General features: G+C 46.7%; 1 protein-coding gene across 1 annotated transcript in view; it reads left to right on the top strand.

The window, feature by feature from the left end:
• The window catches only part of ITSN1 (intersectin 1), a 172,675-nt gene that overhangs the window by 110,950 nt on the left and 41,536 nt on the right, over positions 1–20,189 (top strand). The window contains exons 24-27 of the mRNA XM_022552996.3: positions 2,951–2,996; positions 5,331–5,452; positions 8,851–8,968; positions 10,661–10,852. Of these exons, the coding sequence (XP_022408704.1) occupies positions 2,951–2,996; positions 5,331–5,452; positions 8,851–8,968; positions 10,661–10,852 (478 nt within the window). The remainder of the gene's footprint in view (positions 1–2,950; positions 2,997–5,330; positions 5,453–8,850; positions 8,969–10,660; positions 10,853–20,189) is intronic.

Genomic DNA, 20,189 nt, shown 5'->3' with positions numbered 1-20,189 from the left:
GTGATACTGGCCCCAGAATATTGGGCAGTAGAGAGTTTTTAGAATCTGTATTTTTGCCTACACACTAGGAAGACACAAGATCTAAGAAATTGGTACACTTTGGCTAGAACTTAGTATCTCCGTTGATCAGACACTGAATTTATTTATTTATTTATTTATTTATTTTTTGAGGAACGCGGGCCTCTCACTGTTGTGGCCTCTCCCGCCGTGGAGCACAGGCTCCGGACGCGCAGGCTCAGCGGCCATGGCTCACGGGCCCAGCTGCTCCACAGCATGTGGCGGCCATGGCTCACGGGCCCAGCTGCTCCACAGCATGTGGCATCTTCCCGGACCGGGGCACAAACCCGCGTCCCCTGCATCGGCAGGCGGACTCTCAACCACTGCACCACCAGGGAAGCCCCCTAGACTGAATTTATTTTAAATGCTGTTATCCTTACAAATTGGAAGTGTCTCCCCATTGTTGTTAATGGGGCCCTAAAAATTCAGTTGCATGAAGTGGCCTTGAGATAGCACAAGATTAAGGAAATGGTGGTGTGGGCCTACTAGAGTATGGGAGCCTATCTCGTAGTGGCCAATTTCAAGTTAGTGGGAATTTCAGGTTATAGATGTAGTCATTTAACAGACCCATGGCTGCCTGGGGAGCGAAGCTGGGCCTGGTGATAAGCTATGGTAGTTCTTCCATGTCAGCCTTCTCACCTTCCCTGCAGTTCCTAGGAATAGTTTTATTTGCTGTTTGTTTTTTTTTTTTTAAGGAAGGTCATTGTTGTTTTGGGAGTTTTTGGTTTGTTTTCCCTTGCTTTGGTCTTGAGAGCAGCTTGCTGAAATTCCCCTGGAGGGATTTGCATAAGTGTTTTACCCTTGGAGAATTTGGCAGAAGCTGGAAAGAAAGTACTTCTTTTCTGTAGGACAGTCGTCGTATTGTCCTCTGCAGACCTGGAGAGGGAAAATTCAACTCTTCTCCAGGCCAGCCAGTTATATCCAATAAGAACCGTGGAGATATTTCAGGGGAGTAGAGGGAAAACATTAAAAACTAAAACTGGATTTCTGCTCCCATGCACAAAACCTCTTAAAATGGCTTTACCTTTGGGATCAGTTAAACACAAAATACATTACTTGTATTAGATTTTAATAAATTACAGTTTTCTACCAAAAACCATCCAAAGTCAGTAAGTTTCAAAAAATGCACTGTGACATTTTCTAAAGGTAAGTTGAGTTGTAAAGTGCTTTCTTAACCGCAGCCTTAAATATCAGCCACAGAAGGACTAACAGTGCCAAAGATTTTAGACATTTAGCAACATTATTTCATAATAATGAAAAAATCAAAAAAGGCAGCTCTTTCATCCTACTTGGACATAGACTTCAATATTATAAGGCCATATCCCGCCAAACTTAAAAACCAGACCCAGCTTCAGATACCAAAATTGACCCGCGGACAAGGGGGAGGTTGTCCTAAACCTGCTTCCCTCCTCTACACGAGCAGGGCTGGGGCACGTAGCCTGGATCAACTTTTCTGCTGCATTCTTAAGAAGCGCCAGGATGGAACCTGGCCATCTGACTGCGTCTCAGCTTAAGTGCTGGCTGTGGTGTTTAAAAGGGAGCACATTGAAGCTGCTTGAATTCTATCACTGGCTTGCTAATTGCTTTGTTCTTTTTATGGAATAGAGAGAGTATATTTAAGCCTGTACTGGGAAAGTAACTGGTCATTTGGAATCTTGTATCATTAGTGTTCCTTCATTTTGATATGCAGCCTATAAAAATTGCAAGGAAGATGGGTATTGTATAACTTGGTTAATACAGAAAGCATAATCAGAGTAAACATTTTAATTCAAACTTTCCCTGGTAAATGGTTATTGAGTTTCAGTATAAATATAGGTAGGGACAATGATAAGTTGTGTTCCTGGTAGATAATTACATATTTTTATTATTAAAGTTACTCTCATTTAGTTAATTAAGCCTTTTGTTTTATTCTGTTTTAATTGGAATACTTAATTTACTGGAAGATAGGGACACAAGAGTGAAAATTAATCTGGAATAAAGCACTTTGCAAGGACAGATTACGGCCTGGCCCCTGTCCCAACTGAGTCTCTGCTGGCTTGGCTTGCTCAGCTGGTTTAAAATTCCATGAGTATCTATGAAGGAATTCAACCCCAGAGCACTTTTGAAACACTTAGTAGTTGGGGAAAAAAATGGTCTGCTTCTATGGGCTGTGTGTCCAGCATTACAAGAGAAATTTCAGTGTTTAAACAGTGTTAAGGTTTGGGTGGAAAGGATATACAGGAGAGTGGCTGCCTCTTTGGATAATGGGATGGGGGAAGGGGTGTTTGAATTGCCACTGTACTGTTTTCCTTCTTTAAAAAAAAAGAAAGCCCTAAAGCAAATGTACCAAAATATTAATATTTCCATGTATTGTTAATATTAATTTAATTAAAATGTTAATAATATTAATATTTTCACATATTTAGTCTCTAGTATATGGAGACTATAATAGACATCCATTGCACTCATGGATGTCTATTATAGTCTCTGTACTTTTTTTATGTGTGAAGTGTTTAATAATTAGCCATTTGGACATCAAGCATGAGCTTAGTGTTTAGGCTGTAGACTAACAGTCTTCCTGGCGGGGCAGCCCCTGTTTCACCTCACCCAGGGACAGGATGCGCCCATGTTACACACAGTCAATACCTGAGCCCTCTGGGGTCCTACAATGCCACTTACTTTGCTAATTTTTCTCTTAAGAAGAGAGTAAAAGCTACATGCTTTTAAAGTACTTATTTCGCCCCATGCTTTCCTTGATACAGATCATAATGTCAGGAGATACAATGCTATGTTTCCCCAGAATGAAAAGGGGAATTTAGGGGCTCAAGCGGGTTTGTGTCATCATTAATCGTTTTTTAAGTTGCTTGACCAAAACTCTTCAGTATGCAAATGAGACCTTCTGCTCTGTTTTAAGGGCTCTGGAACTGCTGGGAAAACAGGGAGTTTAGGAAAAAAACCCGGTAAGTGACAAACCCTGATGCTTATTTTTCAATATTTTAAATGTAATTGATAGTTGCTCCCAATCTTTGTTTATTGGAGCCAGAAGCCTTAAAAAAGAAAAGAAAAGACAAAAGAATCTGTCCGAAGAGTGGTTGGAGCAGATCCTTTCCTTGGAATCCATTAATAATGCATTTATAGATGATTATGAAATATGGCTGTTGCCTCACACATGGAGAGTAGGGACATTACCAGACAATGTTCTCTTGGGATGTGAAGAAATAATTCAGGCAAGATGGTGGGACGTTGTAATGCATGAACCTGTAGGATCTGGGGTCAGGAGCTGCTTAGTCCTCCTCTCGTTAGGTTCAGGAAGCCCTTGTTTGTTTCCTGGAAGCATATTTAGTCCCAGGACATAAATAACCGAGGAGATGAGAGAGCAACACGTATTATCAGAGTGCAGGTCCTATTAATTTAGAAGCCATTGGGTGGTTTTCTTCAGGTACACGGTGAAGGTACAAAAATCACAGTCGTCCCTCTGAACTCAGAGTGTTTTAGTTTATTTAAACAAAATCACATATTCTATACATAAAATCCTGAAAGAAGAAAGAAGCAGATGTGAAATCATATGGTTGTATGGCCTGTCTTCCTCTCTAGGTCATTTGAGCTTTTGTGCTATTACAACCTTAAGAAATTACAGGTCGAGAGAGTCACCGCAGTGCTGACAGGGATGTGTGTATCTGTGTCTGGTGCTCAGCTCCAAATGGGCTTACCTGGCAAGGAAAGGTGGGTTTTTAGGCAGTTGTAGGATTTTAGTCTGACTCAGGTGTTGGACCACCCTGGTCAAATGTCTGTTTTAACCAGGAGTATGCTACATTTTGAATTGTCATTCCAAAGGGTCCAGAGGGGCTTAACTTTGCACTGAAACCAGCGAGCTGCTCAAAAAAGCTGGAAAAGACAGAAAAGAGTGTCAGGGCAGGTCACTGGCTACGCAGGCCAGGTCTTTTGAGGAGCAGGGACATCAGGGGCCAAATCGGGCACTGATTTGGATCTTTTCCAAATGGAAAACTCGTGGAGTTTAGAGCTAGTCCTTGGCATGTTGGGGGAGAATTCTCATCCCCAGCACAGATTTCCCAGCTTGAGCTCTCAGTGGAGCCCACGTATGTGTACGCTGGGCTCTTTCTCGCTTCGCCTGAGCTCTGGGATGCATGTGTCAGGGCCAGCCCGCACCGGGACGGCCTGGCGCTCCTAGCCTGGTGGCCGCTTACTGAACAGGGTCCTAGGGGGCTAATGTGCCTTCAGGGAAGCAGGAGCATGGGCCTTTCACCCCTTTCCTTCTGTCTGTCTGTCTTTACTTCATTCCTTCTTTCTTCATCTCTTTCTTTCAAGAACAGTTCTGATGGGGAGAGAGTGGAGAGGAATAGAACAATCTGTTCTGTCTTGCTTCTAGAAGTTCACAAGACCGTCGCTGCGGATACACCAGCATTCGGTCAGAGGAGGATTTTGTCCTTTTGTAGTTGAACTCATGTGCCAGGAGAAATGTACTTTTCAGAGCCTGGTCTGTGGTACTGCTGGAATTTTTCCCATGAGACTGTTCACATTCAGGAAAAGTACAGAACTGTTTACATTTTTTGTTTTCTGTGCTGAATTGTTGTTTTGCATAAAATCCCTCCTCTTGACTGCAGGATCGTCCTCTAACTTGAAGTAAAAAGAAGTAAACTTACATTGATGTGATTCCTACCTGATATTCAGGGATCACCCTCAAAATGTGAGCCTCAAAGAAAATGGGCTTGTGGGTAGAAGAGAGAGTCTAAAGAAAGTCGTAACATAGAAAGAAATTAGCTAGTGCACACTCCTGGTGGTTTCTGAAGAAAACAGATTTCTCTTTCTACTGTACTTGGCAGGTGGAAAAGGTTCACTTGAGTTCCTTGATTCGCTCAACCATCCTTGACTGGACCATGTGCTAATAATAATCAGCACTGTGTGAGAGCGGAGGGCAGTTGGGGATGAATGAGGCCCACCTGCTGCATCGGGGTGTTCTTGGGAATTGGGGCAGTGGGGGTAGGGTGCGGACTGGGGGGAGAGTGGGAGGTTGTGGAGGCAAGTTGGTACGTTCTGAGAGATGAGGGGGTCCTCGAGCAGACTGGGCAGAACCGGAAGACAAGCCCAGCTCCTGAATACTGCATTTGCCATGTGGTCAAAGAAGGGCCACCGAGCCTTCTTCATTTAGTAGAAAACCGGCCCGTACACCGGCTTTGACGATGTTGACCCGTGAACCTGGGAGGTGGCTGTGTCTTCTTAGGCTCTCCTTTTCCTGACTCTAATGGTGCACTGCTATGTTTGGTCTTGTTTTCCAGAAATTGCCCAGGTTATTGCTTCCTACACTGCTACTGGTCCCGAGCAGCTTACCCTGGCCCCTGGTCAGCTGATTTTGATCCGAAAAAAGAACCCAGGTGGATGGTGGGAAGGAGAGCTGCAAGTCAGTGTCTTTTCCATTTGTTTAAAATTCTCTGCCCAAATTTCAATATGCAAGATCTCAAAGGGACACCGTTTCGTTGCAAAGTACAGATAACCCTGCACCACCTAAATCCTGCATTTGTGTAGTGAGAGATGCCATGTTATCTGAATCCATTTGGTTCCTAAGCTTTGGGCAGCCAGGAACAGAATTGTGAGAGCTAAGAATTCTTCTGAAGATGTATCTAAATCTATTGGATTCTTGAGTTCAGACAGTGAGTGGTGGGATAGTGAGAGTTCATGACGGAGTCATCCTTAAGTCACAGCATTGAAGGAGCCGAGCTTTCCATGGGCGGGGCTGTAAGGTGTGGTACCAGAGTAGCCTTTGCATTCAAAGCCACATCTGTACAGCACAGCAGTTTTAGTTCCTGTGTGTGTGTGTGTGTGTGTGTGTGTGTGTGTGTGTCTGTCTGTCTGTCTGTCTGTCCCCTCAATTCATCTTTCTGTCAAGGCAAATCTTGGTCAGGAAGGCAAAGGTCTATGTTGTGGTGAGGTAAAGAAATACAGCACCTTTCTGTGCAGCTAATTAAAAACTAAAGTGCCGGAGAGTGAAGAGTGAGCTGGTGGACTGAAGAAATGTATCTTGGCTGGAATAGAAGGCACAGCCTGGAGTACCCAAAGGCAAAAGTTCCCCTGGGAGCTTGCTGGTGGGCAGCCATAAAAGCCCTATCGAGCAGGGAGGACGAGATACAGTTTATTGGCTCAGGATTCCATTGGGGTCCTGGAATCCACACCCCCTCCCCTTTTTTTTTTCTCATTTTTTTTTTTAGTGATTGAGTTTTTTGGCTGCATGGCTCACAGGATCTTAGTTCCCTGACCAGGGATTGAACCCAAGCCCCGGCAGTGAGGGCGCCAAGTCCTAACCGCTGGACCGGCAGGGAATGCCCTCCACTCCCCCTTTTAATATGTCTCTTCCTTCACTGGGTAGGAGGAGGCCTTCCTCAGACCGGTGGGTCTCATTTCTTGTAGAGAGTTGCCACCTCATTGGCTTTCCCATCCATATGTGACTCCCCTGTTCTGAAGACTTAAGGGGTGTCTCCTTGACATACATACACTAATATGTAATAAAATAGATAACTAATAAGGACCTGTGTATAGCACAGAGAACTCCACTTCGATGTACAGTAGAAACTAACACAACATTGTAAAACAACTATACCCCAATAAAAAATTTTTTTAAAAAAAGGGGGTGTCCCCACTGGCCCTCCTTATCAGCCTGCTGGCCAAGACTCCCCTCAGATGCCCTCTTCCCCTTCCAGCATCCGTCTTACCAGTCTGACCTCTCACAGCGACATCTCTACTCCAGCCTCATTTGGTGATTTGCTCTCTTGAAAACAAGCAGCAACCCTCAGACCCCGATGCCTCACTGCCTTTGCCCATAGCGCCTCCCCACATGGTCATCTCCACCTCTCCCCCGTTCGAGAGCCGGCCAAATCCCACTTCTTCCGGAAGCTTTCTGTGACCATCCCACCAGAAGCGACGTCTTCTTCCCGTGAACCGTGGTGGCCCCGATGCCTGCACCACTCTTGGTATTTAGTGTTGATGTGGATATTATTACTTCCATGCATATTTCTTACTTCCTCTTGTAGGCTATCAGCTCTTTGAAGGCAGAAACCATATTTTTTCATCATCACGTTCCTTGTACCTTGCTCAAAAGAGAGTCCTGAGTGGCTCTTGCAATCCATAATTGCTGGGCCCAGGGGGGCTTCTGGTGCTTTCACCAGCCCTTCTCCCCTGTGGATACACAAATGAAGAAATTGCCAGTGAGCTCTGTGTTCCGCCCTTGTGAAGCTGCAGGGATGGGGGAAATGGTGGAGCTGTTGTGAGACCTACGGCAGCAGCGTATGCTCAATAGATTAACATGGGGGAGCTTTTAAAGGAGTGGCTTCAACCATTGGTGGATTAACTGTGGGTTAGAACTTTAGTCCTTGAGCCAGGGGCTTGAAATCTATGACTCCAAGGAAAGTGAAATTTGATCGGCGTTCTAAAAGTAACCCAGAAGTATCCCTCTTGATAAACGGAATCAGATGAGAGGGCAGAGGTAAGATGGTGGGAAGTTTCCTTTTCTCTTAATTTTATTTCCTTATTTTGGGAATAGGTAATATATTCACATGGTTTCAAATTTTAAAATTACAGGGGACTTCCCTGGCGGTCCGGTGGTTAAAACTCCGCGCTTCCACTGCACGGGGCGTGGGTACAATCCCTGGTCGGGGAGCTAAGATCCCACATGCTGCGTGTCGTGACCCCCAGAAAATAAATAAATTAATTAATTAAAATTATGAAAGGGAATTCAAATGTCTCCCTCCCACCCTGTCCCCAAAGGCAGCTGTTTTTATCAAAGCCTTGCTTCTAGAGGGTGTGTGTGTGTGTGTGTGTGTGTGTGTGTGTGTGTGTGTGTGTACGTGCTGTAAGTTAAGTTCTCTGCTCCTGGTGATGTGCAGAAGGGTAGTTATAACACTTATCATCCCTAACTAGAGTCTTCATCTCATGGAATTGTGTCAGGAGTGCAAGTCTTGGTTCGCCAACTTCATTATAAGTTCCTCTGTGTCATATACTATCCCCTTCCAACAACTCCCAGCATGTAAACACTCAATGAATGGATTTTGTGTCGAATTAGATAAAAGTGAAGGAGGCAGGAATGGTGGTGGAGAATGTGGCTGATCCATCACATAAGCCTGATGGCTTTTGAAAACAAGGTGAAGTTTAGACTCCTGTGTCCTCCATATATTGCGTGTATGTCATCTTGTATATGTACAGTTATTCTCCATAAGAAGGTCGCAGATGTGACTGTGAATCTTGGCTTGCCACTGATTAGCCTGTAACCTTGAGATTGTCACTTAACTTTCCTGAGCCTTACTCTTTTTATCTGGGAACTAGGAATAGTAATAGTGGGAAACGGAAATAGTAATAGTATTATCCTTCTGGAATTGTTGTGTAGGTAAATGCAGATAAGGTGCTTAGCACAGGCCTGGCTCATAAAAAGCACCCAGCACGTGTTGACTGCCATTATTATCATTCCTAAAATCCATATATAACATTGGCATAAACCATAATCTCTACATTACCTGAAAATGACAGCTGAGAGCTGTTAAATGACCAGAGTTTCCCATCCTGTACATACTACATTGCACTCTGTGATCCACACAGTCCAGCCCATGCCAGAACATTCTAGGCTTTGCTGATTGATAGCTGCCACAATTTGGATTTTAGCTGGCATGTTTTCATTTTGTAATACAGTAATCTGTAGATTCTACTATTGATGTCATTTGTTTTTCAGTTATATGTAAACTTGGTATAAGTGCAAAGTATAACATGAAAGAACATGAACCTTTGAAACATTGTAATGTAATTTTTTGTTATTAGGCACGTGGGAAAAAGCGCCAGATAGGCTGGTTCCCTGCTAACTATGTCAAACTTTTAAGCCCTGGGATGAGCAAAATCACTCCAACAGAGCCACCTAAGCCCGCAGCATTCCCAGCAGGTAAGCAGCTTATACTCTCTGCTCAGAAAATGGTCTATGCGTCATGGTAGCCTTTCCACTCAATTTTTTTAGCTTAGATTGTCTTTCACACTGGCTGTAAGCGCTTCTTGTACTTGCTGGGGCTGACACCCAGCTAATGTGATATGGAGTATGTTTTTCAAAAGGACCAAGTATCGAAGCAGCTTTGCTGTGCTGGGTACAACAGAGCCCTTGTTGGAACCGGCTTCCTAAAGGGGCCCTGAATGCTATGCCATTGAAGCCAGATTTTTCTCTTGATTTCCTTCCAGCTATTTAAATTGGAATTTGGGCTAGGGGGCGAGGGGACAAAAAGGGCCTCCTAAAAATAAATGGCCGGGGTCTAAATAGGTCAGGAGATTGAGCTGGGAGGCCCCAGGGCTCTGTTGGTTGTAATGTGCCGCTCAGTTGAGACTGAAATAGCTCCCCTGCGACATTTCCTGTGAACACAGGGGCTGCGCTTAATGGACAGGATGTTATACACGCTCTCCTAAAGGGCTAAAAAGGAACAGAGGCTCGGCAGCTTAGATGGTTGGCTATTTTCTGATTGAAGAGACCAAATTAGATGCTTCGGTAATAGTTGAGATGGGCGAGGTTAGGGGAGCAGACTTCTGCTTTAGGTCTTTAAGCCATCAGTGCTTGGGTGGCACTTGTGGAAAATGCAGAATTTTCATTCCAGTACCTTGTGGTTAAATGTCTACGCTGTACATCCCCAGCGAAATCAGATTAAAACCTGGCAGCCTTTGCAAGAAATGAAAGGACTGGCCAACACTGTGACTGGTTCCCAACCACAGCTGGGCCCCTTTGCTTGAGCCGTGGCCTCATGTGGGCAGAGGGGTGTGGTGCCAGCTGGATCTCCTCTCCCTTGGGGAGGCCTGGCAGCGTCCCCTTCATCAGGTTGGTTAAAACCTGCAGAAATAGTTTGCTGAGGTGATTGAATTAGCTGGAGCATCTTTAAAGCCTAAGACTGTATAGAGGTTGGTTAGGAAAGATTAACTGGGGGTAAAACCTAACTAGGCAAACTTTATCTGAAGTGTAAAAATGCCAGGGAATAAAGGCAGTGTAACCTCCTATAGTTTTGAGGGAAAAATGAGAAAAGAAAAATTGTTCTTGAATGTGGAAATTGTGTGTTTCTTTGAGAAAAAATTTTGAGACACAAAGGTACAGCAGAATAAAACACTGGTTTTACTTTTCACTAAGAGTCGAACTTTTTGGAGGTCAGATGATAATTACCTTCCACCTTAAAAAAAAAAAAAAAAAACCAGAAAAGAAATAAAGAGCAACAGTGAAGTCCCCATGATATGCAGCTGTGTGTGAAGTTGGGCCAATGTTCAGAGTCAGCATTTTGAAGGAGTGCCGCTGCACTCAAATAGAAATGATTCCATGGAAGCTTTCAGTTATCACTGTACATTTTCTGCTGACAACTAAACGTGTAAAAGAGGAAGATATTATAGAAACTCAAGGCTTGGTCTGACATTTTTGCTGTCGTCTTGGTTTTCAATCCTCCGTCTTCCTCTACTGCCCCCACTACACAAAGCCCATCAGAGCCCTCCACTTACTTCTGTCCTCTTCGGAAAGGACACAGATGAGACACGAGAGTACCTAATACCCCTAGGTAGCCCGTCCCGTGAGCCGCGCAGGTGTGCCGCCGCCCCTCACCTGGCCTGTCTCCTGCAGTGTGCCAGGTGATCGGGATGTACGATTACACCGCGCAGAATGACGACGAGCTGGCCTTCAATAAGGGCCAGATCATCAACGTCCTCAACAAGGAGGACCCCGACTGGTGGAAAGGAGAAGTCCACGGGCAAGTGGGGCTCTTCCCGTCCAATTACGTGAAGCTGACCACAGACATGGACCCCAGCCAGCAATGTAAGTGCCCTGGTGCCTCGGTTGCCTCTCCTCTCTGGTATCTCATGGTGAAACATGCAGCATTGCTCTGATTCTGCTGAGCTTTGTTTGCAGAACTTAAAGCTAGACCATTGCTGCATTCGCAACAGTCTCTTTGAAGACCTTCTGTAATGCAAGACTTTATCTCGTGGGGTTTTTGTTTTGTTTCTTTAAAAAAAATCATTCCTTCTGTAGCATGTCCCCTCCCTTCCCTCCCCCCCTTTCCTTTTTTTTTTTCTTTTTAATCATTTTGGCACCATGCTGTTTACATGCCTGACTCATTTTCCTAGCTTGAATTTTGCTCATTGTTTTGTTTTGCTTATGTGTTGTTTTCCTCCTTTTTCTAGGAATCATATGTTGTCCATCCCCCCCTCAGGCTTGAAAGTCCTCAAAGAGACCCACTATCCCATATCACTGCCCAGAGGGATGATGGGAGATGCAGCCTTGATCATGTGACTTCCAGCATGATCACCTACTGCCTTCTGAGTAGAAGAACTCACTGCAGAGCAGTTTACCTCATTTTACCTTAGTTGCATGTGATGGCAATGTTGAGTTATTACTTGCACAGATAGAAGCAAAAAAATTACAAAAATACACAGGGTAGTGGGTCCTTTTGTGGCTTTCCTAGTGACTCAAATTGACTTCCCCCACCTTTGCACAGGTGCTTCCAATAGTTTTCAAATTATTTTAAAATAAATATCTTAGCCTTTTAATAAAAAAATAAATGAATTACTTCTTTGCTATTTTGGTTTTGCAAAAAGACCCACTATCAAGGAATGCTGCATGTGCTATTAAAAAATGTTCCAAATGTCCATAAATCTGAGACTCGATGTATTTTTTTCATTTTGTCCAGTGTTACCAACTAAATTGTGTCGTTTGGGTTTTTGACCCCTACTATAGAAGTACAGAGGAGTTCAGTATATCTGTTTTAAAGACGTGTAGAACGAGGCCAATTAAACAGAAGCTGTTTTGTGCTTGTTTGTGTGTATCAGATGTACCTTGTTGAGCATGTAATAATACATCCTGTACATAAGAAATTAGTTCTTTCCATGGCAAAAGCTGTTATCTTGTATGATGCTCTAATCACATTACATTAATTTTATTTTGCACAGTGACCTTGTAGCCACACGAGAAAGCACCTATGTTTTTGTTCGGTCTCAGATTTATCTGGTTGAGTTGGTGTTTTCTGTTTTGGGTTTTTAATTTTGCGTGTTTTCATACCATAAATCCGTAGACAACACCACTGAGGTTGTTACGATCAACAATATCTACAATCTCGCCTTAGTCTCTGTTACACCAAGTTTTATTCCAGTGACTTTTCATGGAATGACGTATTTTGAACAAGTAATTTTCTTGACAAGAAAGAATGTATAGGAGTCTCCCTGCAATTAATTTCCAATGTTTACATTTTTTAACTAGACTGTGGAATTTCTACAGATTAATATGAAATGGAGCTCATGGTCCGTTAATGTGTTGGATATGTTGTAGCTGAAGCCATGTTTGTCTTTTAAACACTAGTTGGAAGCTCTCAATAAAAACGCCGTTGCCGACAGCACAGCAAATGGGGCGGGGGGCAGGGAGCCTCAAGCACAACCTAGCGGTTCTACTAATGACTTTTAACAGTAGTGAACTTCTGTTTCTACGTCTCTCCCCTTGGGGATTCCGTGCTGGCGATTGTGTAGAGGTCTTTCTCCACTCACATGGTGCCGAGAACGAGGACTCCCCCTCATTCACTGGCGCGTCAGTATTTTCATGGATATGAATGTAAAATATATAAATATATAAACCTGCGGCTTTAACAACTGTAATACAACTTTTGAATTAGTTATGTGTATAGATAATTAAATTCTTCATATAAAAGTTAGATGGAAATGTCTCTGTGTTCTTGATGTTGGAAGCTGGCAGTGGTGACGGGGAACAAGCAGACTGGACGTGAGCAGGTGGCCTGCTGTCCATTGTGATACAGACACCATGAGAGCCTCACTGAGTCTTCTTTGAACGGCCCTCCCTCTTCCCCTGCTACCCACCCCTCCCTGATCAATCTGCAAACAGTTAACCCTCATAATACTGGTTTTGAAGAATAGAACTACCACCCAGCTTTGTGCTTAACTGTCTCATTGGGCTTTTGGTACATGGTACTGATACATTGGCAGGTGTGTGATGTGACTCAGCGTATAAAACATTTGTCCAAAAGATATATCACGATAAGGGTCTGTTGAACATACAGATGTGGGTAAATACGGAAACTTTCACATCTTCCATACTGTTGTTCTCCATCCGTTTCTGCCTTGCACACTCCAGTCTCGTTGCCTTTGCAGAAACAAACTGGTGTACACGTTGATGGAACTGTTGGCTACGATGACCACGTGCTTGATTCCGTTCAGGAACTTCACTTATTGGTCCTCCCCTGCCATTCAGTGGAAAAGTGATTTCCTTCATCAATTCACCAAATATTGTGGGGGAGAGATCCATCGGGTGTGGACGCCCCTCTGGGTTCTGGGGAGGGTGTGCTGCTCCGTCAGTAGAGACAGGGTCCCTGTCCTCATGAAGTTCATGTTCTAATGGGAGGAACAAGCAGAAAACCAAACTACTGCATAAGTATCTGTACATAAATATATGTGGGGTGGGTGTGTGCGTGTGCGTGTGCGTGCTAAGGTGATACGTTCTATGCTAGGAGAAATATGGATACCAGGTAACACTGAGCAGGACATCTAGAGCCAACCGGGCGGGGAGGGCGTTGAAGGGAGGGATCAGAGAACACTTCCAGGAGAAGGGGATGTGTAAGCTGAGACCGGAAGGATGGGTAGGAGCCGGATGAAGCCGGGAAGAGAAGTGGCTGTTTGAGGCAGAGATGTCACACGGAGGCCCAGAGGTGGGCGGAGAGATCCCTGTCACTGTCCCCCAGCCCACCCCCTTGTGAGCGGTCTCTTGGCCGGTACCCCTTCACCTGTATAAGTCAGTGTTTCCAGCCTTGAGCTCGGCTAGCAGGGATGCAGTTGCCAAGGTGGGTAATGCTCTATAATACTCTCTATAACTCTCTCCAGGCCCCTCTCCATAGATCATCCCTCTAGGCTGTGTTCTGAGTTTGTTGACACAGGTTGGTCCCCAGGAAACTGCTCTTTCCCCCTCCCAGATCATTCAGTTTGCACTGGATTGTAGAGTATCCATCTGACCCAGTGCTCCTCAACCAGAGGGAGGGAAGACCACGGCATCCAGTGGGTAGAGGCTGGGGATGCTGCTAAACATCCTACAATGCACCGGACAGTCCCCCACAGCGACAGTCCCCCTGGGGCCACATTGATCTGGCCCCAGGTGTCACCAGTACCAAGGTTGAGAAACCCTGGTCTCATCCCACTGGCTGCTGTGGGTAATGCTCTCCTGGTTGCTCTGGGTGAATATACTTGCGACTGAACTTTGGGTACAGTTTTGCCCCAGTGGCACGTGGACAAGAAGAGGACAACTTGCTTTCCTGTGTCCGCCTGCCCCGCCCATGCAGAGCAGGACCCAGAGAGCTGAAGGCAGCCACGTGGCCCAAGCTCCAGGCTGCCTCTGCATAAAATGGTATCTGGGAGAAGCCGATCTAAAGCAAGGATTCATTCCTCTGTAAAGTTACAGTGTATTACATCATTGCATGTCCACCCTGTTCTGGAAGTAGGCCCAGATCCCCCAGCAAGTGGTGACTGGGTCCTCTCCACCCTCTCTGATGGCATCAGGAGAAAAACCTGCTAACACTAGCTTAGGAAAACCTTCGAAGTGGTGGGTTTAACTGTACGAAGTATTTGCCAGTACTCCTGTTTCTGACCTATAAAACGGCAGTTTCATGTGGTTCAACCCAATACACTGTATGATCTCCGGGCACATACTAGGGTAGGTGCTCAAGAACGCCTGTCCAGTGGGTGGGACCGGGAGCTAGTGAATGAGAGGAAAGCACCGACTTCCGGTTCTTGGGTCGCAGTCTATCACCCCCGGAGAGGAGGCCGGGCTGTCTCTGCAGTTCCCTTCCGCTTTTAGGTGTGAGCTTCCTGAGAGCAACAGTCTCCTTAGAAGGGGCTGCTCCTGAAGCCTCTCGCTCATTGGTCAGTGCAGGAGGCTGAGGACCAGAATGCCAGGGCGTCTTCCCCTGCGTCTGGACCAGGTCTCCATGCCAGCCCGGGTCTCAGCTGGGGAACAGGCCTAACAAATCAGTCAGTCCTGTTTCCTGGCAGAGTGAAAATCACTTATGAGAGAAAGTGAATATTCATTTTTCCTTCTAGCAAAATTGTAAGTTAATCCTATTCATTCTTTTTAGTTCCCAAAATACCCAAGAGAATTTTTATGGAAACGACATGGAATGCCAACAGTCCCAAAACTGCACAGAAAAATAGCCCTTTCTTCAAAATGTCTGATATTTTGGATCTGGTAGGATAGGGAAACATAATGAGGTCAAGGATCATGATAGCTTGATGTGAACATCTCACTTCAGCCAAACTTCTCTTGGGCCTTTCTTTAAGAAAATTCCACACATAAAAACCAGACTTCCAAAATGTTTCCTGGTGTGTGGTGATTCCATATCAAAGGTTTCCATTGCCTCTTAGGAAGGTTCTGTTCTTGACATTGAAAACTCCCTGGGCATTTTTTAATAATATAACTTGAGTCACAAAAACTGAAGGTTTTGTTTGTAGAAAATGAGAATCAGCTATAAAATTGTATCAATGCCACCTCCTGTTAAGCATGCTACCTCTTTGAAGCTACGATGTTATTATTTTATGTTGTCAGCAGACTGGGGGTGTGTGTGTGTGTGAGAGAGAGAGAGACAGACAGACAGACAGACAGACAGACAAAGAGAGACAATGATTTACAGGTGACTTAAATGCCCACGTCAGTAGCTTGGTAACAGTGGGTGAATGGTGAGCTCGTAGTACCACCAGTAAGCAGACAAGTATCACTCTCGAAGATCCTGGCACAGGCTGACAGCCACTGTTCCCACATTTGCTTGGCACATAATGTCAGATGATGCCACAAGCTTCCAAAGAGGAAGCATCCCTTCCTTTGACCCAGCCCATCATGTTTTTAAAAGTCGGACAGAGTCTCCTCTGTGTATTTTCTCCTAACTGACACAGGAGGGGGAAAGGCACTTTTGAGCTGCCATTTTTCATCAACGATGCTGCTTCACTCAGAGTACTGAACACCTTGACTCCCCTTACGTGCCCCAAGCTGCCCCTTCCCCCCTCGGTCCCTGCCACACACAGTCCCCTTTGGTCCCAGTCCACTTAGTTGCAGTCCAGGCCCCACATAGGAAAAGGTCTACGGTGGCCGCAGGTACATGCAGAGGTGCTACCCCCTGCCCCCCGGGATTATTTGAGGAGGTTGAAATCTTGGAGAACACTGGGCACACGCCCTGCACTTTGTAGCTGAGGGCACTGACGGTCTGGGAGCTACAGTGACATTCTCAAAGGCAGCTCCCAGACTCTCTGGCTTGTGCATTTGAGAAGAGCAGCCCTATCTCTGCCAGGGCTTCAGAGCCACCCACCTCCACATCATCAGTGACTGCATCTGTGGAAAGATGGAGAGCGAGTTCCCCTTCCCTTGTGTGGTCCTCCCACTCCTGGGGCTGCCATGGGAGGGAAGGATTCCAACATATTGCTGCCCCTTTCAGCACATGGGCTCAAGACGCCACTGGCTTCCTCAACCTTAGTCCTTCTCACTGCAACTGCAGGCAGATTTTCCAAAGACACAGGCTCGCCCTCACTCTGGACCAACCTAGGAACACGTGTTGCTGTAGCTTCTCAATTTTCATTCCTTGGCCGCTGTATATAATAACACAACTTATCTACAAGTTTAGTGTAATATTTGACTCCATTTCTCTTAAAATTTTGGAACACTTGCTTTTCTTTCTTTCTTTTTTTTGGCTGTGCTGTGCAGCTTGTGGGATCTTAGTTCCCTGACCAGGGATTGAACCTGGGCCCACTGCAGTGAAAGCGCCGAGTCCTAACCACTGGACCACCAGGGAATTCCCTGGAACATTCTATTTGGGTAGATAGTAGAGGGGAGCGTGGGGGATCCACATAACTGTATCCTGGGCCCTTTTAGAGGCTAGGAAGCAATACAAGATGGCAGTTCAGAGCAAGGGTTCAAATCCCAGCTCTGCCCCTCACTGGTTGTGTGGTCGTGGGCAGATTACTTAACGTCTTTGTGCTTCATTTTCCTCGTTTACATATGGAGAGATAATAATAACACCTAGCAGATAGTAAGCTCCCAATAGATACTAGCTTTGTTGTTACTGTTGCCGAGGAGAAAAGGCATCTGTGCCTGGTCGGGGAGCATCACGGAACCCATTTAACTGGCTTCCTGTTTTCTTGCATTAAACCCAGACAGCACAGGATCGTGTGCATTTAAGACTTTCAGAAAACACGCTTTTGCAGATGGGGATTTCAGAGAAAAAAGCTTGGACAGCTTCCCCGAAAACTGTCAGACGTCTCATTCATTTGTGCGCAAATCGGGGCCCTTCTCAGTTAGCGGGAGGCTGGCCCATGTCAAAGCAAGCAGCTTTTTCAAACACCTTCCTGTGCTCCCTAAACGTGCAGGGGCATTTGGGATTTGGGCCACAGTCTCGGCAGATGTCCTGGCAGAGGGGGAGAAGCCGCCCTGGGTTTCACACGGCTGGTTGGCAGTGGGGAGACCAACAGAGCCAGTGGAATGCACGAGGCTTTTAAATGTCACGTCTGTGGACTGTGTTGGCAGGCCCATGCGGCGCTCCACAATAAACCTGTCACACAGGCATTGAGTCACTGGGTCCTTTATTTCTCATCACTGCATTCTGTGGCCTTGTGTTCTCTTGCCAGCAAAGATTGGAACGTTCAGCCTCCAAATATGCCAGAAGCTCGTTGTTTTTTAAAGCAACCATGTAGCTTGCCTAAGGGATGTGTATCACTAGGGGCTGCTTCCCCAAGGTACTGTCTCCAGAGCAACCACCCCCAGCACACTTGAAGACTGGAGGTTAATTCTCTCCTACCCCCCTGTGCACACCCTGAGATGCTTCTCAGGATCCAGAGCTTTGGGCCTTGGGCATCTCTGCCCTCTTTGCCGGGCCTCCAGCAGACCGCAAGCCCTACAGTCTGCCCCAGCGCAGGAGGCAAAGCCAGGATGCCCCCTCTCCTCTCTGGGGCATTGCCTTGGGGTTCTGAGGCCCCCTTGGGAAGGGCCCCACACATCTGAATCCTCTGCTGATGTGATCTCGGGCAGGAACCTTCACCCTACCCCATCCTCAAGGGGCAGAAGTACATCTGCCCATCCTCTCCGTCCCTTTTCCCCCCCTGACTGTATCACAGGCTCAGGACACCGCCTGCATGCTGATTTCCAGCAAGCAACTCCTTTCCCGCTACTTCCTTGAGAATCTCAGCTGAGGAATATGGATCCAGGTGATGAGGCTGGGCTCAGCAGAACCCCAGCAGACAGGGTGCCTGCTCTCCGAGCGGGAAGAGGCCACCAGCAGACAAATAAGCAAAATCATTTCAGCTAGTGGTGGATGAACTGGGACAAGTGTGACGGAAGGCCAGGGCTACAGCAGATGGCCTCTCTGGAGAGGTCACGTGGAGGGGTGGAGATCTGACTGCAGAAAAAGAGTCGGCATGCAAACGTCAAGGGGAAGCGTATTCCAAGCCCCAGGAACAGCCAGTGCAAAGGCCCCAAGGGTTGATGAGTTTCTCCTGCTCCTCCTGTAAGGATGCACCAGTCTTCTACCCGGTACCTGCTCCATGCTTGCCATCTTCCAGCCTCTTCTCCACACCATGGGCAGAGAGCTATTTTAAAAACCCAATTAATTCTGCTTAAAATCGTCCAGGGAGGTCCCAGTCCTCCTGGGATAGTGACCCCAATCTTGCATTTGGTCCATGAGGCCCCGCTTGATCTGCTCCCTCCTCCTGCCCATGTGCAGCCCCTGCCCCACCCTCTCATCATTTATTCCTACCTGTTTGCCCATTTGTGCTCAGCCTTCCCCAACCAGGGTCTTCCTTTCTGAGCTGCTGACGGGACCACCATTAGTGGCCTCTGTCATCTACAAACCTTCCACGTTTCTGGCGTCAGAACGGGTTGCGGGTGCAGGGGCTGCAGCTACTCTGGCTTCCAGGAGGAGATACTGATGCTTAAAGAGGTGAAGTCCCAGGCTGGTCTCCAGCATACTGGTCTAATGTTCTTCCTAGTTCCTTCTGCTACCTTTTGGGCCACCATGATGACCCTAAACAGAAGTCCGGGCTTCTGTTGGCCCAGTGGGTTTCCAACTGGCTCTCTTGAAAACTGCCTCCTCTGACCTCCAAATTACTTGAGGGAAAGGTCCACTTTTGGGACTTCTCTGGTGGTCCAGTGGTTAAGACTCCACGCTTCCACTGCAGGGGGCACGGGTTCAATCCCTGGTCGGGGAACTAAGGTCCCGCATGCCGTGTGATGCAGCCAGAAAAAAAAGAAAGGTCCACTTTCATCACTGGTCCCCACTGTGGCATCCTGGCTGGGCAGACAGCATGGACGTGGAGCCTTTCCCTGCCTTGGAGATCACACGACTCAACCTCCCTGAGCTTCGTCTTCCTCCCAGGGCTCTGTGTGCCTGCACGTCCGGGGGAGGTGGTATGTGTGCTCGGGTCCATGGACCCCCATCACCGGCCCCGCCCTGCCCGTCGAGTCTTACGCAGCCAGACCTTCTATCACCACACTTTCCTCACCACCTCTCCAAGATTCTTGCATTAAGCTGAAGCCACTGGTGGGCCCCAGCTGGAATGCCCTCACCTCATCTTCCGCTGCTCTGTCTGCCCACCTTCACCCCTCCTTTCTCTGCTGCCTTGGCCAGCCCCTCTAACCCGCCATGTCTGAGCTCTTTGCTGAATACTAGTTACTTACCGTACATAAGCTGAGTGGATGGAGGCTGATGCATAGACAGAGATACTCTTACCTCCTTCCTCAGACTGTGAGCTTCTTGGGAGCCAGGTCCTATCCCCTGAAGACCTACAAACACTAAATAGCAAAGGTACCTGCCTTTGTATTTAGTACTGAATGATGCCCATTCTCCCCATCTGCTTAGAAACTGGAGGGCAGCCCCTACCTCTCACACTTGTGTATTCCCCACGGTACCTCATTCTCGGCCGTTGCTCAAGAAGTGTCAGTGGTGGGCAGTCTGGTGTTGCCCCCCTGTCGTTCCGCAGGCTTACTTCTTCATCCCCAGCGAGGCTGGAGGGAAAGGACGCACCCCAGTGTCCAGTCTCCCCGCTGTGTGTGGCCTAGAACCTTGCACCAACTGCACCTGGGAAGGCACCGCTCTGAAAAGATAAATCCACATGAGGGAATTCCCTGGCGG

This window comes from Delphinapterus leucas, chromosome 4, assembly GCF_059928025.1.
Source record: "Delphinapterus leucas isolate spDelLeu-1000000601 "Yukka" chromosome 4, BTC_Dleu_Yukka2, whole genome shotgun sequence".
Classification (NCBI taxonomy): domain Eukaryota; kingdom Metazoa; phylum Chordata; class Mammalia; order Artiodactyla; family Monodontidae; genus Delphinapterus; species Delphinapterus leucas.
This window is presented reverse-complemented; position numbering and strand designations above follow the sequence as displayed.